The 24,951-nt window shown below is 33.3% G+C and overlaps 1 protein-coding gene across 2 annotated transcripts in view; it reads right to left on the bottom strand.

Annotated features, from left to right (window-relative positions):
* Window positions 1-13,698: 13,698 nt before the first annotated feature.
* Window positions 13,699-24,951, bottom strand: part of MTX2 (metaxin 2) — a 66,889-nt gene continuing 55,636 nt past the window's right edge. Inside the window, exons 10-11 of one of the 2 annotated variants that reach the window (XR_012072691.1) lie at window positions 15,975-21,852; window positions 13,699-15,884 (exon numbers count right to left, since the gene is read on the bottom strand). Coding sequence is in view for 1 of the 2 variants with exons in the window: in XM_006204893.4 (XP_006204955.1) it covers window positions 21,669-21,852 (184 nt within the window). In the remaining variant the exon portion in view is untranslated. Of the gene's footprint in view, window positions 21,853-24,951 lie in introns of both variants that reach the window. The other variant, XM_006204893.4, reaches the window with a different exon arrangement.

Raw genomic sequence — 24,951 nt, 5'->3', positions numbered from 1 at the left:
TACTAGGTTCAAAGATGGTATACATCATCTAGGGTCTGATTCAGCACAACACAGAGACCAGAGACCATGGGAATGGAGGTATAGATGAAACAAGATTGTCCACAAGTTCATTACCGTTGAAGCTGGGCAATGGGTACAGGGAGTTTATTATAGTAGGTTCTCTAGACTTTTCTATGTTTAAAATTTGTCATAATAAAAAAGTTTTTTTTAAAGTACCATATGCTAACATGAAAGAAAAAGGGAAATCAAAATATGGACATGTGAGCTAAAAATAGATGCCACGTACAAGAAAGATCAGACTTGGTGAAAGCTACAATACAGTGTAAAGAATTAATTCTAAAACCCAATCTATGCAAAAATTTAACAGTAAGACAGTATTTGATAAGTCTTGTTTGATGAATTAGTTAATTACTTGAGGCCGTGAGGTCACTGAAGCAGGAAGAGAAAAGCAGCACGTGGACCATGAGGAAACATGTACCCAACGAGAGCAGATGCAAAAAGAGGGGACCTCTGTCTGGAGGGAATAGTTAGCAAAAAATAATAGAAGGACAATGAGGATGTGAAACCAGGACCAAAGTAGTGGAATAAAAATGATGGGATGAATTCTAGAGACTATTCACAAGAAAAATTGGAAGTACTTAATATTGAAATGAGGAGGAGAGAGGAGTCAAAGATGACTCAATTCAATTCAACAAACATTTACAAAGCATCTGTGTGCCTTTTAGGGTCTCCACGATCTGGCAGTCTAACTGAAGAGATAAATAATTAAAACTATAACATATACAAATGTTTTATAACATAAATTAGCATGAGAGTTGTAGGAGAACACTGACAAAGGAGCAACTGAATAAATGGTGATATTAACTGAAATGGGGAAACTACTGGAGGAACAGTAGTTTAGAAAGGACTGTATTTTTTGAGGCTTATGGGACATTCCATTGAATAGATTCAGTAGGTTAGACATAGGGGTCATATATCAGCATGTAAGCAATGACTTCCAAATAAATAGATTAGTTAAGTTTGTTAGAAGACCCTGCCATCTTTAGACTTTGGTCCTATGAATACAATATTTGATATTGTCAGCATCTTCATCAAGTTTAATTATTTACTTATTTAAATCTTTCCTAAATGCTAGGTAAAGAATATTCTGATTTAATGTTACTATGAAGACTTCCTGAAATCATCTGAACCTAATGTAAAATTCCCTGATGCACCATTTAAGTGCATCACTTAAGACAGATTAAAACAACTTATTTATAAATGCTTGCCTTACTGCACTTATCAGTACAGATATAAAATAGCACAGTGATAATGGCTACCTTCAATGAGAAAAAGGGTTATTTCAAAGACAGAAATGTGATAAATCTTTGTTTTAAGGGTTACATAATGAGAGAAGGCAAATGCAGCTCTGCTGATGTAACTGAATGGGATAACTTTTCCAAGTGAAAACAAACCATATTTCTCTTTAAAAATTTCTGTATTCAATTTCTGAATGCTCTGTTTTAGAATTTATAGTTTTCTATAAAGTTAGAATTTACAGTTTTTGTGAAAACTCTGGGAAATTGATAAACTGTCTCTAAAGTTCATTCATCAATATTCCAAATACATGCAACAGAGCAATGACTCAGGAGTGTCTATAACATTTGCTATGTATGGTTAGACTGAAAAACACAGTTTTCAACATCAGTTGGCATCAGGAACTCAATATGTAAAAAGTGCAACACATTATGTTCATTTGGTAGGAACAGAGACAACCCCATCTCATTTTAATCACCATTTACAGTTATTTTCTTGGATTGTGAAAGAAATCCAGTAATACCATACGCAAAATTAAAGATGGCTATGAGCTATTGTTGAATATTTGCATATTAATTTCTTAAGTTTATTAGAAAACATAAGAAAAATCCTTATGATGGGCCATTTTCACCTTAAACGAATTCTATATATCTTTATAGTGAGAAACGAAAGTGAATACTCTAAAAAATAACCTCACCAACTTGAAAAATGAACCAACGTTGAGTAATGGTGTGGAAGGAAAGGTTTACTTAACTACCACCTCACGGAGACAGGGAACGGAAGGAAGTCTGTCTCAAGATTCCCAACACACAGAATGCGCGTTTTTATTTTTATCTAATCAATGTGCACAAAACAGCCCATGACTAAACATAATCCGATTTGATTTGTGTTGCAGTGGCTCTCCGAAGAACAAATCTGTAAAATTACAACATGTGAAAGCTTAACACAGTGATATAAAATGGCAGTGGCGCGGTTCGTATCTTAAACTGACAGACTGATGGTGATTATTGCAAGGACAATGCCCTGCATATGTCAAACGATTTGCAAATAATTTATGTCACCTTCCCCTCCACTATTGTTTTTGCAGAGGACATAAACTGTGTCACCAATATTAAACTGTCTGCAAAAAGAGCCGAGCTCAGCTCTCTCGTCTCTGAGAACACAGAGCCATCTGCACCAGACAAACATGCATATGGCCGTCATTTGTCCAACATCTTACACAGTGTGAAGGTTTTTTACTTGAAATGCCAACCTGGTGGCAGATGATGTATGTGTTTCCTCAGTCTCGTGATTACCAGGCGCGCGCCGCTGTGCCGCGCTCTCACCTCATCAGTTCCACAAGCTGCGCTCCAAGGTGGGTGAGGCATTTGCCGCAATATGGCTTCTGACACGCGCGGGGCGGGGGCACTGTGGTGTGAATATCCGGCCCCGGGTTTTGTTCCAAGCAGGGTCAGAGTCTGACCCGCAGAAATTAGTGTGGGCAGAGATTTAGGGCTCAAAAACAGCCATTTGAAAACTGGAATGAATAGATTTTGATAAAGGGGAAAGCAAAAGGGCACTCTTGCTGTCCCCTGGTTAACCGCTGTGCCAAATGCCTCGGAAATGGCCTGTGTTTTCTTCCTTTGGAAGAGAAGTAGTGTAAGGTATACTTGAAATTGCCAGTGGTCAACCCAAACGGCTACACCTACAGCTGGAAGGTGGCATTAGTTTCAGGGATTGCCATTACTGCAGACTGCAGGTAGAGGAAATTGTCATCCCTGCAGAAACACAGACACACACGCGCGCACACACACGCAAGGGAGATTATAAAACAACTTCTAGAGGGGAGGGTATAGCTCAAGTGGTAGAGTGCATGCTTAGTATGCATGAGGTCTTGGGTTCAATCCCTAGTACCTCCTCTAAAAATAAATAAATAGACCTAATTACCTCCCTCCACAAATAATTAATTAATTAAAAACACACACACACACAATTTCTAAACTAGTAAGATAGCTTTTAAGAGCTCTCCAGAATCCAGGCAGAATACAGTATTTTCCTCAGTTTTTATCAGGGAGGGAAGGGGAGCCATAGAGAAGAACCAAGAAGTTTAAAGATTGTCCCAAAGGGATCTGTATAGACATCAAATAACTTTTACAAAACCACACATTTTGATGAGTTAAGCATAAGTTCATTAGAAATATATGGATTTACTTTTCTATAAAATTGACATGGACATTAAATATCTCCCCAACCTCCCTTTTTTTAATGACAGCAGTGGGGAGGGGGAGGGTCACTAAAAGACATGATGTTTAGTTCTTGCCCACCACTTACCAGATTTGGACAGAAACGAAAAAGTTTTCAAACATGAACTTTGAAAATTAAAACAAAAGTACCTAATTTTAATTTAAAAATAATTATATGACAATAATATAAAATAGTAATTATAAGATGAATTTATAAAATAAAAATCTATGTACTTACCAAAAATGAAGCCTCCCATTCAGGACTAGTTATGCTTATGGGAGTAAGTGAAATAGAAGCCATTAAGGCCATTTTGTAGTGACTCAATATGATATGATTTCCAGAAATTGAATATTCTCAATTGAAAATAACAGGCAGTTAACAGAATTTCCATCAAGATTTGCCACTTCTGATTACCTGTAATTCTTTCAATTAATGACAAGAGGGAAGAAAATGGAAACAAACATATATTAATAATAAAATTATAGAAAAAAAAAAACAAGCATGATGAATTTTGTGAATTAACATTTAGGGAGTTTTTAAGATGTGGCCCACAGCCCCTCAGGAGTTTATCCTGACAAGTTTAATTTGCATGTTTTTAAATGAGCATTGTCAAGGTTGGCAGAGCTAAATTACACCCAGTTTACTGCTTCCCCGTCTCCAGGCTTTTTGTTCTCCTGTACTCTAAAAATACCAAGGAAATGATTATTAAAAATCTAGGTACAGAAGATTCTTTGGGAAATTCATTAAATTCAAATTGTGGAAAGTAATGTCTTTTTAAACTGCCTACTAGACATTTCCATTTGGATGTCAAGCTCAAGATGTCTAAACTGGCCTCCAAACTGTCAATGTCTCATGCGATTTCTGGCAACTCTCTTTTCTGCTATTGAGGCTCAAAATCTTTGATGCCATTTTTTCTCTTACCACGTCTGATTAGCTCTCAGCCCTGTATGCTTTTCCTTCCACATTTTTCTCAGATCTGCCCTCTATTTCCTTTTACTTGGTGATTTTCCTAATCCAGGTCTCATTACCTCAATTTAAATTAATCAAAGAGCCTTTTATTTTTGTCTCCTAGCTGCAGGAGGCATATGACACCTCACTTCCTGATCAACAGCCAATTTAATCATTTCATACTCTTTTCTCCAATCACACTTTGGACTTGTGGATGCTTCATTATCTACAAAGCACTTTCACATTAATTAATTTGTTTGATCTTTACACCAAGCCTGTGAGGCTGGCAGAACAGGTATTGGCATTTCCATTTTGTAGATTAGGAAGCTAAAACTTGGAGAGGGAGTGACTTGCCTGAAACCATGTACAGAGCCAAGGGTCCCACTCAAGACTTTTGACTACAAGTCTGGAGCAATTTCCACTACACCATTCTGTGTAGGATGACTGCACATTGCCTGAATGTTGAAATTGCTGAAGTGTACTCAAGGCCTTTTGTAATCTAGTCCAAATTTACATTTATAATTTCATCTTTCATGGCTATCCTACAGAAACCTTCTGATCCAACCGCAATCACTTACCTACTGTCCAAGAACTTGCTGGGCACTTTTTATTCATACTGTATCCTTCTAATAAGAGTTTTCCCCTATTCAAAGTCTACCTACTTACTCTTCAAATGTAATTTAGTTTACCTTCTCAATTAATCTTTCTACAACCATTCCATTAAATGTCTGTAATTTTTCACATGTTTAAACTCAGTGATTTTTTTTGAATACTGAACTACAAATTACCTGCCCCTTCTTAAATTGTTGCCTTTTTATACTCTTATTTAAATTTCCACACATTTTTGTCTGATCTACCCATATAAATTATAATCTTCTTGACAGCAGGAGCAATGTCTATCTCTCATCTCCTTCAGAAACTAACAAATGCAACATAAATATATAAAAATATTTAGCAAATACTTGCTTAATTGAATTGAATTCATTTTGATTTGAGTTTTGTTAGCAGATGGTTTTTAAATTTGGAATTTCCATTCTGGCATTGTAATATGGTTCCATAGACAGATTTCATGACTACCCTCTCTTAGATGCTTCAATGTAATTTGATATATTTTTAAAATTTTCCGTTAAATACTATATGTTTTATTAATAATCATTAAATGAGGAGTTTAAAATAAAGTAACTTTTTTCTTGGTCTCTTTTAGAAGTCAAGTTTTCATGTGACACATTATTTTCTGATTAGGTTTACAGAGAGAGGGTGTATACTGAATGCTCTTAGAAAACCAGTTGAAACAACTTCTATAGGAGAAATGTGTCATTAATCAGTAGCAATTATTAAACACAGTATAAAGCTTTGACAACATACTAAATGAAGAGGACATAAGCCTACCATTTGTTTATTCCTTTGTATATTCTTTAATCATCGTAAGAATTTTAACGCAAGCATAAACATAATAAAGTTCAGCATTTAAATTTGCCATTTCTATTGTTTGAAAATACAAATGACAGATATTTCAGGGCTTTCTCTTCTTATTGAAATGCATCTTCTGAAAAGTCCATCTTATTTGCACTGATTCAGTCCTTAGCACACTACCAAAGTTCTAACATCAGTTGTCTACCTAGAACAACACTTATTTTCCATGGCATGCTCTCGTCTACCTTCTTGAACATAGGTTATATATTTATAATAGCTGTTGTAACAACCTTGTGTACTAATTCTTTCATCTGTGTCATTTCTGGGTCCATTTCTACTGATTGATTTCTCTTCATGTTTCTTTGCATGCCTGGTGATTTTTCTTGCATGCCAGACATTGTGAATTTTACATTATTGGGTGCTGGAGATCTTAATGTTCCTTAAATATTTTAAGGTTTTGTTCTGGGATGCAGTTTAGTTACTTGAATTATTTTAGTTCTTTTGAGGCTTGCTTTGAAGCTTTATAAGGTAGGTCCAGACAGCCTTCTGTCTTTTTAGATCTGTTTAGATGTTTTACTTAAAGGTCTAATTTGGCCTTAATCCCCTTCTGAAGCAATATCCCTCTGAGGACTCCATTTGATGTCCATGTTTACCAGGTGATCTTTCCACTCTGAAATGGTGGGAACACAAACTATTTCCAGCCCTCCATGAGCTCTAAAGATTATTCTGCTTGTTTTTTTCCAATAGTTTTTTTTTCCTGAGTCTTGGTAGTTTCTTCATATTCATGTGATGATCAACACTCAGTTAAACACTAGAAGGGGAACCCTCTACAGCTCTCTAGAATTCTTTCTCCATACAGTTAGTTCATCTCCAGTACTCTGCTTTGTGAATTCTAGACATGTTGGCCTTTGTGAACTCTGAACTCTTTTGTCTCCTCAACTCAGGGAATCTACGGAGCTCTGTTTGGATTCCTCTCTCCTTTGCTGCAGCATGGAAATGCTCTCTAGGCAGAAGCTGGGGCAATTGAAGGGCTCACTTTGTGTTTTCCTTCATGCAAGGATCACTGTCTTGAACTGATTCTTGTTTCATATCTGAAAACCCTTGTTTCATCTGTTTGGTCTGATGTCTTCAGTTGTTTAAGGCCAGAAAATAAATCAGTCCCTGTTACTTCCATTATGAATGGAAGTGGAAGCTCTTAGATGGCATTAATGAAAGGTAAAGATTGCTATAGGAGTCAAAGTGAGCTTTTCTTATTTGGAATTGTCAAAACAAAACAACTAACCAACAGAAATGAAAGTTTACCCTTTCTAAAATAAGTCCTTCAGAAATGGTATTTAGTTCAAAGTAGACAAAGTAAAATATAGTGACTCTTTAGAGTAAAATCTTTAATTTATTCACATATGAAGAGGTAATTCAATAATTAAAATGTAATTTACCTAAACTCTTTTGAACTTACTTTAATATCTTAAAGATCACAAAAAATACTGCTTCAATAGCCAGAAATACTTTCTGATGTACTATTAAAATATAAAGAATTTGTCCATTTGTGTTATTTCAAAGCAAAAAACAAACATTGGTGTGACCGGCTAAACAAGACTGTTCATAGTCAAAAAAAAAAAAAAAAGAAAGAAAAAAGAAAGAGAATGGGGAAAGAGCAAGAAAGGAAGGAAGGAAATAAACAGAAAAATTGGTCTGAGCAAGCTGGTAGGTTTTTTTTTCCCTTGCATGCTCCACTTTGTATTGGTAAGACCAGATAATGTGTAGCACTTTTCCTTTGTAACAATTCATTAATCAGAGAAATGATCCTTGCTAGTGTTTAGATGTTTTACTTAATTTGGTACCTCTGGCCTGCTGCCCCACTAGTGCCAAAATTATTATTTCTCACCCAGCAGGTGATAAATAACAACTTCAGTTGTGATTAATACCATGAATCCTTCAACCTGACTAACGCAAAAAACTTGAGACCTACAGAACAAGTGGGTGATAATTGTTGTGAGAACTGTTGAAACTCTGCTCAGCTTGTGAGGAAAGAAATCCACAGGAAATGAAGCGTCTGCTAGCAGTCCAGCTGATCCTAAGAGGCTTCATTAAGCCCATCTCAGCAACACTCACCATTTGAATACCAGTGCTAGATTTTCTCCCCCCAACACTAAATTTTAAGTATCTTCAGAGAAAAGAAACTACTAACTCATTTTGCATACATTTAAATATTTATCAAATAGATGAATGAATGGATGAATGAATAATAAATGAGAAAATGGAATTCTTGCCCAAGTACTCGACATTGTAATATGGGTCATTTGAGAGCTACATATGGTTATCTCTTGTCATTTCTCTAATAATACAGTTGTGCACAAATGTTTTGCGTTTTAAAACCCATAGCAAAATTAACATTCTCTGCTGGCAAAAAGAAAACTGTTAGTAATGGCCAGTAACTAAAGCCACATGGTGCCATCAACTTGATTATTATTATTTAGCACTGGATACCAAGGTAGTATACCAGTCATCCTCAACTAAGCAGCTGGTACAGGGAATATGTATTGTTTGAAAAGCTTCCCAAGATATTTCATGTCTCCTAATTGAGAAACTTCTTTAAATGATACTATATATTTTAAGTCACAACAATGGATTCATAATGGTGGTCAACCAGTTGAACATGGCCTAACGACATTTGTTTGGCAGGCATGTTGTTTTAATTTTATGTTATTTAAATGCCTTAGGTAGAGGATGTGTTCTCTAGTTTGGCACTGCCCCCTATTCTCTGTTATCTTAATATCCTGTCTGTCTCACTGTATTCACTACATGCCTGACTTCTGAATTGAGTTTGTAATCCCTAGCTAAATGAAGAGATATTAAATAATAATCAAGAAAAAAACTAAAGAAAATATCAAGATATGTGGCTAAATATATCCTGAGATTTTTTTTCCAGAATCACAAATTATCTAAGCATCAATTTCCTCAGTTAAGAAATATTTTACCTCTACCCTCATCTAAACAAGCAATGCCTGGCATGGTATCAAGATCTCTTGAAAATTATGCAATGTCATAAGTGATATGGAAACACAGAAGAGGGGTATGTAACCCAGCCTAGATCTCAGGATAACTCTTAAGAATAGCTTTAGCCAGGATTTGAAATAAATGGAGAAAGGAACAGAATTAAACAAGAGCCCTCTTCACTCAGTAACCAAACATCTCATAATGCTTAATAAAAAGTGAAAAAAGTACCTTAAATTGAAATACTAGACTATTGATTTATCACTGATTTCACTCTTTAAGAGAAAATAGAAAACCTAAATAAATTAATGACAAAAAATTTAAATTGAATTGGAGTCAAATATCTACTCCTCCCCTAAATCCAGTAACCTTTAAGAATGACAATCCTTATCTTATATAAGTTTCAGAGACCAGAGTGTCACCTAATTCATTACTTCATATCGATTTTATTGAAGTATAATTTGCATAGAATAAAATTCAGTTTAAGTTTTGACAAGTGTATGCAACTTATAAACATCAAAATCAAAATATACAATTGTTTCATTCCCCCTTAAATTACTCTTATCCTCTTCTGTATTCAATCAAAAACAAAACCAACTTTCCACTGCCAAAACCAAAATACCTCACCCCAGGCAACCATTGATCTGTCAGTATAGATTAACTTTTCCTATTCTAGAATTTCATATATCCATACATAAAAGGCATACTTTCACTTCTGGTCTCTTACCTTCAGCATACATAATGGTTCTGAGATTCATCCACATAGTTGCAAGTAACAGTAGTTTATTCCTCTTTACTATGAGTAATATTCCATTTTTTTTTAATAAACCATATTTATTTATCTGTAGATGGTCTCTAGAATTTTTTTCAAATTGCAGGCTATTACGAATCAAAATGCTATGAACATTCAGGTACAAATCTTTATATGGATATGGTTTCATTCCTCTAGGGCAAATACTTAGAAGAGGATTTGCTCAGTCATATAGTAAATGTATGTTTACCAAAATGCTTGTATCAATTTATACTCCCACTATCAATGTATGAGAATTCCAATTGTTCCACATATTTGTTGACACTTGGTAATGTCAAACTTTCCAATATTAGCCATTTTAATAATTATGTAATGGCATTTTTTTGTGGCTTAATTGACTTTTACCTGGTGATTAATGATTAAGCTTGTTTTTGTTGGCCATTTATATATTTTCTTTCATATAATGTCTGTGTACATCTTTTGCTCACTTTTGAACTTGTGTTGTCTTTTTATTAAGTTCTAAGAGTTATTTATCTGTTCTGGATAGGAGATCTTTATCAGATATATTATTACAAAATACTTTCTCCCAGTCTGTGGCAAGCCTTTTCACTTTATAAAGTGCCTTTAGAAGAGCAGAGTTTTAAATGAAGATGAACTTTTCAATATTTTCTTTTTCTGTAAGTGCCTTCTGTGCCCAGTCTATAAAACTTCTGCCTACCCAAGAACACAAAGATTTTTTCCTTAGTGTTCTCTTCCAGAAGAGTTTTAACTTTTACATATAGATCTGTAAGAGATTGAGTTAATTTTTATGTATGACTGAAGTAAAATTTGGGGGGTTTTTTCCCATATGATATTGAGTTGTTCCAGAACCAACTGTCTAAAAGACTATCCATGCTCCTCTTTGAATTATCTAGGGTTTAATTGATTTTTCTCTATTTTGTCTGTTTTCTATGTCATTTTGGGTTTATTTTCTCTATTATTTGTCCATTTTCTATTTTACTGACTTTCATTCTGTTATCTCCTTCATAGTACTTATTTTGGTGTTAACTGCTTTTTTGAGGGGATGGATTCTAAAGGTGGAAGCTGAGATAATTAATTGCAAACTTTTTTCCTTTTTTTATATGAGCATGTAAAACTGTAATTTTCCCTCTAGGCACTCCTTAAATCAAATCTCATAAACTTGGATATATTTTCATTATTCCTAAATTCAAAATATTTTCTAATATCCTTTGAGATTACTTCTTTGACCCTGGGTTATTCTGAGGTGTTCTATTTAAGTTCCAAATATTAGGGGATTATCCATGACCCATGAACAAACGAGTTAATTTACTTAGTTACTGTTTTTTGAGCATCTGCCACATGTTCAACACGTGAGTAAGCTTCTGGAGCTAAGGGACAAAGAAACAGCAGATCTTCATACAGACTACTTAACCTTGCCTGCACAGTCCCTGGCAAACTAAAGATATTTATTGGGTGAATGAAAATAAGCACTTTGGGGGATGTAAACATGAAATCTGGCTAGAACTTAACTCTCAAGAGTATTAGTTAGTGATGAAGAATATGATTGATACCAGGGGATACAGACTACATGGGTATTCAAGACCTTGCCAAAGTAATGCTGCTTGTGCTATCTAATGAGAAATTCAACACTTATAAATTCTCCAAGGGAAGAGATAATGGATGCCTAATCTGTTACTGCTCTTAGTAGGAAAAAACTTTTAACATTACACAGTCAAATGACTGCCAAGAAATGATACAGTGGATCTACCCTATATGGATAATATGTTAAATTGTTTACATAATTGTGGCCTTATACGCAGGAATATATCATAGATTGTTAACTAATTTTCCAGTCTATTAAAAAAAATCAACTATCATGGTAAACAATTAGCTAGTTAGAGAATGATCTTTCCTATCTAAAAGCCTGGAAATTTAAAAAAATTCATTAATTGACTTACTTTCCTTATTTAGCTCTGTCTTTTCACTTTGATACTCCACTTTTGATACTCCATGTGTGGTCAGTATTGAAACTCTTGTATGTTCTTCCTCACGGCATTTTCTTCTTGTCTTTCAGTTTCCCTGTTTGTGATACAAATTCTCAATAATATCCTTAAGTATATACCTTGCTTATTCCAACAGAAAAAAAGTAAATAGGACTGGGAATTCAAACTAAATGTGTAAAGCAAAAAACTAAAAAATAGCAGTATCCTTAACGTTTTACTTTTAATTCTCTCTGGTTTTACAGGAGTGAAACATTACACTGATGAAAGTATATTTTATTAAACTCAGTAAGCCACCATTTCTGATTTAAAGAAAAAAAAACCACCAAAAAAATTACTCATTTTTCTTGTCTAGGTTATATTATAATAGCCTTTTAGACATCATTTTTAAAATAACTTTTGTTTAGTTTGCAAACCTAGGCAATGAAAAACAATAAGGAGCTAATTCCCCCAAAACAACTTTGCCTATGAATGGTATTTCTTTTGAATGTATAATTAAACCAAAGTGAAATAATTACATGCTCAACATTAACAAAATACATGTTATGTAGGGGCAGAGAGATTTAAGTATGCTCTCTCCACAGGAATACATTTCAACTCAATAATCACTGAAAGTACATATATTAAATATTTGGGTGTGAAACTCACAAACATACTGAATAATACCTAATATACCAAACTTAGGACATTGATCTAACAGTCAGTATAAATTAAATTAAACCATTTACCATTACCTAGTAATTAGGTAATATCTATAATTTAACATAACTGGTAAAGTTTTCAAAATACTTAGTAAATACAAAGGGTTTGATTGTTTTTTAATGTGTAACTTTTTACTTATTCTCTCTCACTGATGGAGGAAGTTAGGAATCAGGAGGAAGTTAGGAATCAGGAGGGAGAAACAGTTTTTCAAATTAGAATCAGTATTTTTTCCTCCAATACAATTACATCAGTAGGTAGGCAAGGATAAAATGAATACTATATACCTTTAGCATTTAAATAGAATGTGAGCAAATCAAATAAACTATGTTTTAGAACTTTACAAAGATTAATAATTGTGATATAAACAGATGTATCTAGAATTGTAGCAACAGATGTTATCAATTGGCACTAAAATTCTCCATTCTAATTATAACTGACTTTAGTAAAAATAACCATAAAGCATTACAATGTCCTAGAATACCTTCTTATTCATTCTGAAAAGTTATGCCTGATATAATTTCACTATTAATTACATTCTACTGCATTTTAATTATTTGGTAACTGAAAATCCATGTAATAAGTAATACTATAATTTATCATAATAACTAAAGTTAGTATAACATTCCTGGACAAAATATCAAATTGGAATTTAGTATGATAAATATGACACTTCGAATCAATGAATTCATAAAATGCTGTTGGAACAACTGGCTAGTCATTTGCATGAATAAGTTAATTAATTAATTAATAAACAATGAAGCCAAATCCTTAACTCTCTCATTGCTGGCCTCAAGATAATTTTTGGTTAGACCAAAGGAAGCACACAAATCAGGAAGCCATAATGAAAAAGAATGATATATCTCAATACACTTAAAAAATAATAACTTACTTCTGGAAAAAATAAAGTCAAAAGCAAATGGCAAGCTGAGGATAAAGATTCACAACACTTATGAAAACAATGGGTTAATTTATGCATGATACAAAGATCACATGTACATCAATAAGGAAAGAAACAACCCAAATGGCAATGAATAAAATCAGAGATTACAAATAACTAATAAAGGTATGAAAATATGTTTAATCTCACTTACATAGTGATACAAAATCAGAGTAAAGAAATACTATTTTTCACTTAGATTGGCAAATATTTTAAACATTTCATGGTAAAACAGTTTTATGGGATATAAACTGATAAAATTTAGCTATGTGACCTGAAACAAATTTCTTAATCTCTGAGCCTCCTTAGTTTTCTTATCTCTAAAATGGGGACATTATATCATAGGGTTATTGTAAAGAATTAATTTGTACCTGTAAAGAGCTTAGAATAATGCCTCATACCTGCAAAAACTGTAAGTCTTTATTAGATACACACACTTTTTAAAAATTAAGACTTTATTTTTCAGATCAGTTTTAGGTTCACAGCAAAATTGATAGTAAAGTACAGAGATTTCCCAGATACTCCCTGCCCCTACATAAGCATGGCTTCCCCCAATTATCAACATCCTTCACCAGAGTGGTACAATTGTTACAACTGATGAATCCACACTGACACATCATAATCACTCCAAGTCCATTGTTTACATTACTGATCATTCTTGGTATTATATATTCTATGGGTTTGGACAAATGTCAATATACTTTTTCGAAGGATAATTTGACAATGTATACTTTTAAAATTTATCAAAAGCAAGAAACATATTCTTTGACAAAAAAATTTCCACCAATAGAAATTTACCCTTCAGAAATATTTACATATAGATTTAAAGATATATGTTCAACAATGTTCATTACAATATAACTTATGTACAATGTAAACCACCTAAATCTCTTATTAATGAGGGCTGATAAACTACTTATGGTACACCCTCCTAAAATGAAACATGTAACCACTGAACGTGTGTCTACAGTATTCTACCCTACAGCCCATAAACTGTCAGAAAAGATATTTGTTTTTAAAAGAACATACCTGTAATAGTGGAAAACAACAAACAAAAAAAAGGGCTACCAGAGGGGCAGAAATTCTGAAGAACTTCTGCTTTAAAAAATAATGCAAATGGCATAAGATTGACACAAAAATAAGTTTGGAGGAAACCGAAGCTCCAAGTAGTAGCAGAAGGCTATCACAGAAAATAGCAAAATTCCCAAGAAAACTCCACTGGTAAGTGGCACCTTATACAAAGTGCAGGAAGGGATTTTGGTATTCAAGTGATTAACAAGGAAAATGAATTCAGACCAGCTGGGCTAGTGGGGCTCACCTCCCTCCATCTCCAGCTTTTGCTACAAATTAAGAAGCAAGTGCTCAACAGCAGTAGTTGCTCTCAGGATGATGTAGTGAGCATAAATCTGGGATTAGAGAGACAATGAAGTACACAAAGAGCTGATTCCAAGCATGAGGAACAACACACCCACAAACTGCCACCAAACTCTACTTAGAAGCACATCATGGAAAATGAGAAAAGCCAGATAAGGTACTATAATTGCATCCACAAACAAATGTTTGGCAATTCTCAAATACAAAAAAACATAAGCAGACAACCAAGAATTTGTAAACGTATAAAGAAAACCAATTCTATGAGAGAAAGACTCCCAAATTCAACAGAAAATTATCTACAATAAGAGTGAATTATGCAACCTAAAGATGAATTTAAAACAGTATCTTCACAGACTGAAGAGACTACTGTACCTGCGAAATCTTAGAAATTAAACATATTCTTATTTGGATATCAGCTTCAGCCAAGATAGATATAACAGGACCAGATTTACCCTCCAACTTGAAACACCCAAAACTCCAGATGAAAACATGAAATAATCACAACTGAAACATTATGCTGTACACCAGAAACTGACACATTATAACTGACTATACTTCAATTAAAAACAAAAAATACATGAAAGAATCATTTCAAGACATTGGATATCAGGCAACAAAGGACTGTGATCTCTGAGAGATGAAGAACAAAGTGCATCTATGACTGCCACCAGATTACTACGTTGAGTTTCCAGGACAGGGCAAAGGGAAGAGGAACCCAAGCAGAGCCTAGTAGACTCCCTAAAAGGAGGGGGAGGGGAGGGTCCAGGAGAACAAAGGCAGCTAGTGTTTGCAGGGCAGAGAAGTGGAGAGGGAAGAGAACCCCAGAGATATGCAGACAGTCCTCCAGCAGAACACTGATCAGTGTACATGAGTGGGAAACTATCTGAGGTTGAGGCCAGGAGAACACCAAAAAGGATTAGAGGGAGCAATACCCAGAGATCACAGAGGGTGAGAATAGTGTCTAGTCCTACCAGTGAGATTTTAAAATTTCACGAATCATACATTTGGAAGGGTCTTGTCTCAGAAAATAATTAGCCCTAGACTAAATGTTGTTCTTCCCATGTTTAATAAACCTTAAATACAAGACACCAAAAGACCAAAATGTTCCCAAGTAATTTAACTGCATCCCACACAAAGCTCAAGAATATTCACAGGCATATGAAAATATCCAGCCCCACCAAAGATAAAATTAACAATAGCTGACATCAAAAGTTATCAGGGATGCAAAGAAGCAGGGAAATACAACCTGTAGTAAGAGAAAAAAATCAGTTTACATGCAGCAAAATATAAAGTTTTCAAGAAGTTCACAAAAGAAAATCTAAATGGAGAAATTTACCATGCTTTACGAGCAGAAACTCAGTATGTTTAAACTGTCAATTCCCATCCAATGAACCTACAAGAAAAGGAACTTCCATTTTTATTTAACATTAATATACAGGTGCTAGTTACCATAATATGAGAAGAAAAAGAAACAAAAGCTTAAAAGCAACAAAACTGCCATTACCTAGGGATTATATTATTTTATCTATAGAAAACCAAAAGGGATCCTTAGAAAGATCATTAGAATAAAAACATTCAACAGGATTACTGGATAATTTCATACAAAAGTCAAGAACATTTCTTTGTATCAACAATTTAAATTTTTAATTAAATAAGTTATAATTTATAATAGCTAAAAATAGAAATTTGAAATTACCTAGTGAAGTTAAATAGACACATGCATGACAACCCAGGAATTACACTCCTAAGATATACCCTGGAGAAATTCTTGCACATTTATACCCAGTCATATGTACAGGATTATTCATAAGCATCATTTTTCATAATAGCAAAACTCCAGACACAACCAAAATGTCCACTGACAAGAGATCAGAGAAATAAAATATCATATTTGCATATAAAATACTATATAATTAACCACTGTTAGGTGCAACAAAATGGATGAAATTCTATAGTATTGTGTAAAAGATGCAAAACACAGAATAATGCATACAGTATAATTCCATTTATATAAATATCAAAAGCAAAAAAGTTAAGTCACGGGAATGATTTAACACAAAATTCAGGATAGTGGCAACCTCCAGTAGTAGAGTAAGGAGCTGGGATTAGATGGAAATAATGTTAAATAGAGGTCTTAAGATATGAGTAATGTTCTATGCTTAACCTAGAGGTGGATATGATCTACAAAACACCAAAATATTTTTTAAAAGAACATGTTTGTGTATTACATCTTAAAAAGCAGACTTACATGAACTTATGTACAACATAGATCATAAAATAAATAAAGCATAATAAAGAAGAATGGGGGTATAGTCTACCCTGATGGGAACTGCTGAAGCAAGGCAGTGGTTCATAGGCATATGGGAGTTCTTTTTATTATTTTCCCTTTTTTTGTATGTTCAAAATTTTCCATAAAACCTCTTTAAAATTCAGAACTTTTAACTCAATGACCATTTCTTATCTCAAGAATAAAAAGCAACCTATATATCCACATTTACCATTTTAGAATGTAGAAAGCTAGAAAGAGCATTTCTCCCACTCTTGTAATAATGATGAACACCATACAATCTACAAATTCACCCTGGTTCTTGAACCCAGCAGAGAGCTGAATTTGCAGGGTCAACAAACCCAAAATCTAAGGAGAGAAGGAACACAAGCACTTGTTTACCTGAAACAGACACTACTGAACAATGGTAAGAACCTACAATAATTTAAACCAATGGCTAAAGGCTGACTGTGAGCTAACAAAAGACTGTTAAAACCCTGGAGGCCACAGACCAAAGAGGAATTCACACTTACACACAAGATCCTCTAGAAGGACCTCACAGGAAGTTCACCAAAACAAACAAACAAACAAACAAAACTGGAGCCGTGGTGGGAATCTGAGAAAGTGTCCCTTGTGGTCCCCTGGAGAGGAGAACAGCAGCAGTTGCAGGAAATGCACAAAACCCTCAACTGGATCCTTCTTCCCTATTTCTCACATGGAACAAATATATCAACAAATCAATTGTACATCCACATGCAAAAAAGAGAAAAACAAAACTTAAGGTTCTTACCTCACCCCCATTAAAATCAACTCAATATAAATCACAGACTTAAATGATATAAGAGCTAAAACAACAAAACTTCGGAAAGAAAATATGGAAGAAAAACCTTAGGATTTTGGATTAGGCAAAGATTTCTTACATATAACAACAAAAGCATAATCCAGAAAGACAGACTTGATAAACTAGACTTCATCAAAATTTAAAATTTCTACTCTCCCAAAGACACCACTAAGAAAATGAAAAGACAAGCCACAGACTGAGAGTAAAGCAGTATGTATTATTTGAACACAGGCTCTGATTAAAGATATATATTGCAAATCCTGAATAACTACTACAAAGAAAAAATTTTAAGGCATAAATAATAAGCCAATAGTAGAAATAAAATGGCCTCATTAAATTAAAAAAAAAACTCAATTAATCCAGAAGAAAGAAGAAAGCATTAAAGAAACAGTACGAGAGAAAACAAAATATCTGGCATGATGATATATTTTAATACATCTATATCAATAATTACATTAAATGTAAACACCCTAAACACACCAATTAAAAGACAGAAACTGTCAGGTAATTCAAGATCCAATTCTAACCTGTTTATAAGAAAAACATTTTAAATGAAAGCAAATAAGTAGCCTAAAAAGAAAATAATAAATATATACAGAATTTGCAAACATTAAAGACACCTTGAGTAGCTTTATCAAATAACTAAATTAACTGAACTAATTAAATTAATATTAAATAACTTCAGAGAAAGAAACATTACAGGGAAGAAGAATAGTACATATCAATAAAGAGATCGGTTTTCCAAAAAGAAATAATAATCCTCAATATATATAGATATATATACCTAACAAGAGATCTTCAAAATGTATTAAGCAAATTGATAGAAATAAAAGGAGGAAAAAAGTCACAATTCAACACTCCTATCTCATCAATGTAGAACAAGTAGGCAGAAAATTAATACGGATATAAAAGACCTGAACACTACCAACCAATTAGAGCAACTTGACATTTATAGAATACTCTATCCAATAATAGCAAAATGCACACTCTTTGTCAATTGCACATGGAACATTCACCAAGATACACCATACTCTGAACCATAATGCAAACCTTAACAAATGTAAAAGAACTGAATTATAAAATATGTTCTAGAAATAGAATATAACTAGAAATCAATAATAGAATATCTGGGAAAACCTCAAGAATTTTCAAATTAAAGAATACACTTGTAAATAGCCCATGGGTCAAAGAAGACATCACAAGTGAATTAGAAAATATTTTGAACCGAATGACAGTAAAAGACATTTCAAAATTCCCTCCAAGCAGTGCTTTGAGGGAAGTTTATAGTATTAAATGCTTATATTAGAAAAGAAAGCTTTGAATCAGTCTAAGGTTCCATATTTAAAAACTACAGAATGCAGAGCAAGTTAAACCCAAAGCAGGTAAAGGAAAGAAACAATATTTAAGAGCAGAGAAGAAACTGAAACTAACAAAACTAGAGAAAAAAATCAATGAAACCAAAAACTAGATTTTAGAGTAAAAAAATCAATAAACTTGATAAACCTAGTGCACTCATTATCTATTCATCAAAAAAGTATGAAAACATATTAATTAGTCAATCTCTCAGACTGACATGTAATTTCTACTTTTCCTGGATTTAGGGTACCAAATGAATTAATATAATATCTACTCATCCAATATTCAAATCAATTAACAAGTAACAAGTTGGACATCTAGAGTTTCATAGAAGATACAAGTTGGCCCTTCATATCCGCAGTTTCCACATCCAGAGTCAACCAACTGCGGATCAAAAATATTCAGGAAAAAAATCCAGAAAGTTCCAAAAAGCAAAACTTTAATTTGCTTCATACCAACAACTTATTTACACAGTATTTACATTGTATTTATAAATATTTACATATCATTTACATTGTATTAGGTATTATAAGTAATCTAGAAATGATTGAAGTATACGGGAGAATGTGTATGGGTTATCGCAAATACTATGCATTTTATACGAGGGATTTAAGCATCCAAAGATTTTGGTATCTGTGGGAGGTCCTGGATGACTGTAGTTACATTAAACCCAATAATGCACATCATTCAGAAGTCATCAAATGACAGGATAGACTGTATCTATCTTGATTTAAAGTTTCTTACTACTTAATGACTTTAAATCACAGATCATGCTACTTACTTTAAAAATCAGTACACACCTAACTATTTTGGCAGCAAAGCCTTTAACTCTTTGGTCTGCAAACTAGCTTTCAGTGATAATTTTTAGCTTCTGTTACTTGGCTTGATGGACCCAAATTTAAAAGACAAAAGCAGGTAATTAAATCACCATAATTGAATGTCAAGTTTTTTATTTCTAATGCATTCTATTTTGATGGTGATTCACTCAACACCAGAAAGAAACAAGACCTCTCTCAGAGGGATCCAAAGTAAGTCTTAAGAGTAAATATCTCAACTTGGAATAAACAACAATTGTCTATCAATGTTCCTCATATTAAAATAACACAGCCAGTTGTGATGACTAAAATATCATAGACCATGCTGTAATATCTTTATTACAAAAAACTCAACGAAAAAAGTCTAGATTTTATATACTGAGTACAAAAGGTATTTGTTCAATGAAATTAATATTATGGGATTATTAAAAGAAAAAATTATCATTCAGAATAAAACAAATATACAAAAATATATACAAAAAAACTGTCATAAAAATTGTGCAAAAACACAAGTAACTTGGGATTTTTTATTTTAATAATAATACACATTACAAAATTAGTTCAGGAAAGCTGTAATAAATAGCAGTACAGTCAAAAGAGACCCAAAGTTTATGTGGAATTTAGGCTAAGGAGAACCTAATACATCCCTTATGAGGTATAAATCTATAATCTTAAAAAAACTTGTAGACCTCTTTAAAAGCCAAACAGATGCCAGACCGCCTGGATTTGAATTTCCACTCAGCCACTTACTAACTCTATGACCTTGGGCAACATATTACCCTTCTTTTTGTCTCCATTTCCTCTCCTGTGAACTGGGAATAGTAACCTTCATAGTTTTTGTAAGGATTAAATGAGTTAAAATATCTGGGGCATAAAGAGAAAACATAAAATACGACTACTCTAGACATTTTCAAGAAATGATTTTTACATCTAATTGTTTCATAGCATCCCTGGCTTTATGTAAAATATTAGATAAATTGGCAAAATATAGCATATAACCCTTAGTGCTTATATATAAATTTTTGTTGATACTTCTGTGAAAACTATCCTCACTTCCCCACAAAAGCAATAAAACAGTATTATTAAAATATTCTGTCTCAAAAAGAAGTTTCAGAAAAAAAGTTCCTTGAAACTATCCCTTCATCAAATTATAGCTGTTCTGTTAAAATGTTTTTAAGTTCAATAAAGTTTAGATATAAAAAATGCTCTTAAATGGTAACCTGTTCCAGAAGTTACTCACTTTATAATCATTTGCATTTTCTAAGCACATATTGTTAAGAACATTTTTCCCATGACTGGGCTCACCGTGTATCTAGCAAAGTAATCTTGGGAGTATGGAACACAAAGTATAGCCTTAGAAAAGACACTGTTTATTCCATATATAAAGCTCAGAGAGTGGCTTTCAGAAAGATGGGAAGAAAGTAAAAACACCAGCCATACAGTGGTTTGAGCTTTATTTTTATAAGCATATATGTGTCAAGAAAACAAAAATTTCAAAATATAGAATGCTACATTTCAAATGCCATTTCAAATGAAGTCATTCAAAATTATTTCAATGTGTACACAAATAACAGTATAAAGCACATGTATATGATACATTATATAATTTGTTTTGGTTTTAAGGTTTTGAAAAGCAGTGTTTTTGGTTTTAAAATTTTGATACCACTATCTATTATATCATTCAAGTAACATATATTTATATATTTCGAAAGTTAAACTTTTTAAAAATAATAACTAAATTAACACATAACACTAAGGCAATCTGATAGATGAGCTGCCTTTACCACGATCTTCAAAATAGTGTTGTTCAATTCTTCTACAGAAAGCAAGGAGGTTGCTATAGTTTTTCACCTTCTCAGAAAGTTCATCATTGGTCAGCTGCGTGGTAAGAATGGTGTACAGATGGCCAAATACCAGCGCATCTAGTTCAGTTGGCCTAAAACAAAAGCAGAAATGAGAGTAACATGAACAGTGTTCAACTTGTATGGTAGAATATATACTATTTTGTAAACATTTTATTCATCTATTTAAATGGAAAAAGTCACATAAGAAATAAATCCTACCCCAACTTGACCGAATTTATTCTATTTTATTGGAGTTTCTCTTGTAAGATATGAAAAAAATCTTTTAAACTAAGATTTGTTACTCGTGAGACTTGCTTTTTTAAATAGTAGTATCATTTAAATGTGTTAAAGTAATATTAGTGTAAATGATCATATTCATTTTATTAATTTATTCACTAAATATATACAGTAGGTCTCCATTGTGTCCAGAACAGTGCCAATTGCTAATGATATATAAATAAGAAAGATACTCTAAAACACAGACACAAAACATAAACTACCACAACACACTAAGTGCTTTAATAGATGCATAAGCAAAATGCTGTCAAAGCAGAGAATTTCACTGTGGCACTAGGATAACAAAATGGTATCTGACTACCCAATCATATTAACAACATGATTTAACTTTAATTTTACCACTTTTAAAGTAAACTTAATTTTCTAAAGAAGATATAATCATAAAGATGGCTTCAACAAAAACTTTTCTAGGGTTTTTTCCCTTTAATTATGTATCACTAACAAAAAAAAATGAAATTTATCTACTTTACTACTAACTGGTCTATAAATGGGACATCACCAATCTACACTGTATTAAAATAATTACAGTTGACCCTTGAACAATACTGGGTTTGAACTGCGAAGGCCCACTTACAAGTGGATTTTTTTCAATAAATATGTACTACAACACTACGCAATCTGTGGTTAATTGACTCTGCAGATGCAGAACCACAGATGCGGAGGTCGGAGTGTAAAGTTATACATGGATTTTTCAGCTGCAGCAGAGTGCTTCCAACCCCATGTTGTATTGTACTAACACAATATTATTGAAAGGAGAAAAGAACACCATTATTATGAACTAATTATTGCTGTCAGACAAAATTATTATTGAGAAAACACGTCAGTCCACTTGAAATGTGAAAATGCGTTACAGTAATCTGGTTTGGTAGAATAGATTTTGGGGTCCTTCAAATCCTAATTCTGCCACTTACTAGCTATGTGGCCTTGGCCACTCTTGAAGAATGACCTTTTGTAGCTGCATGGCTTTCTATCTGATCTTCATGCCATTAATTCCTAAATACTTATCTCCAGTCCGAGTCTCTCCCCTAAACTACAGAATCATATATTCAAAGGCCTACGTAACATCTCCACTTGAATGTTGAATAAGCATCTCAAACTTGCTTGTCCCCTCATCTTCCCAAAATAAAAGTCACCACTATACACCAGCTGTTCAAGGCAAAAATTTCTGAGTTACTGAGTCCTCTTTCTCTCACCTTCCCATATCCATTAGCAAGCTTGCAGAGACACAATCACCAGAATATATCTTAAATACCACCACTTATCTATTATTATCTCATCTAAGCTACCATCATCTCTCACCTAGACCACTCTGCACTAGCCTCCTTCTGAGACTTCCTGCTTCTACTTACTGCTTCTATTTTTTTTAAGTCACCAGATCATACCACTTCAAGCATAAAATATTCCAATGAATTTCTATTCCACTTACACTAGCATACCAAACTGCTTACCCAAAGCATACAAATCCTAGATGATCTTGCCCTGGTTTACCTCCTCCTTAGCGTCATCTCCTACCATTTTCAATACACAACCATACCTGGCTTTGCTTCTTCCATTTCAACTAACAAACTCTAGACAATCTTAGAGCCTTAACGCAACTATTCCTGCTGCCTGGAATGGAACACTCCTTCTTGACCCTTACTTCATACCACTGGCTCCTCCTTGTTTTTAAGAATATAGCTTAAATGTCACATTTTAAAGCCTCCCTTGACCACTTAAACTAAAGTGGCCATAGAGTCACTTATTGTGATATGATCCTATTTTAATTCTCCATGTGGCACTTAAAACTATCTAAAATTTGTTTTGTCTGTCTCCCTCTACCAGGATACTGTCTACTTGTTTCCTGCTGTGTTTCTAATACCCAGAACCATGCCTGGCCCAAAGTAGGTTCTCAATAAATATGTGTTTAATGAATCAATAAAAAGATGATGTATTTCTCATACCACACTATAACTGTTTACTTAATGTTTTCCCCATTATACTCTAAGCTCTTTAAGGTAACACTGCATGTATCTTTATACCCCCAATTCTTAGCAAAGTATCTAAGAAAATGAATAGTTATTTTCTGAATGAATAAATGAAATAGAAAAGAAAGTATCCTGCCTAAGTTGTGTAGGATATTTAATTTTTCAACAGTAGTTATTCACATTCTCCCAAAGCCTTCCTTATTTTGACACTTTCATGAAGTATTAATCAAAGTTAGATGTGCAATTTATGGCCGTGTTTCAGGGTAGTCAACAGGATAGCTTAAAAAAATAACAAGTGTCCTGCTGACACAACAGCATCGTGATCCTATCATTATAGATGAAGAATCAATAACAAATGGAAACCTAAAAAAAAAAAAAGGATGTAAAGATGGATAAATGTAGAGTTGAGGCACTTTGTGAGAAGTAATACAAACACCAACTTTTCCAGATCCCTAAACATATTTCTTAAAAGGTGTATCTTATCTTACCAATTTAGGATTTATTTACCTAATCCTTATTTAGGATCAACTACCCTTCTTGTACTAGAGCCTAAAAAGAATATATTCTCTGATTTAACTTTCAATAGTATAGATGGGCGTCTTTTATCAATAAATGAAGGCTCTGAATGAGGTCAGGTATGAATGTATGTTCAAACCAGAGTGGTCTAGTACTATCCCTGCAGTGGTCAAAATGTTATTTGCTGCAAATATATATCCACATAATTCAAAAGGTGCTGAATTATAATATGAGTAACGAGTATACAAAAACTGATCTGAAGTTACCTAAAGACAGCAACTTCGTGACAAATTATTTTTAGCACATCTAATAGGAAGCAGAATACAATATACTAAATCAAATAAAACACACACATAACTTTTAGTGCATATTTTTTGTAATCCTTACAAATTTCAGCAACTACTTATATTAACT

The sequence above is a fragment of the Vicugna pacos genome, chromosome 5, assembly GCF_048564905.1.
Source record: "Vicugna pacos chromosome 5, VicPac4, whole genome shotgun sequence".
Lineage (NCBI taxonomy): Eukaryota > Metazoa > Chordata > Mammalia > Artiodactyla > Camelidae > Vicugna > Vicugna pacos.
The sequence above is the reverse complement of the archived record's forward strand: the minus strand, read 5'-3'. Positions and strand labels throughout refer to the sequence as shown.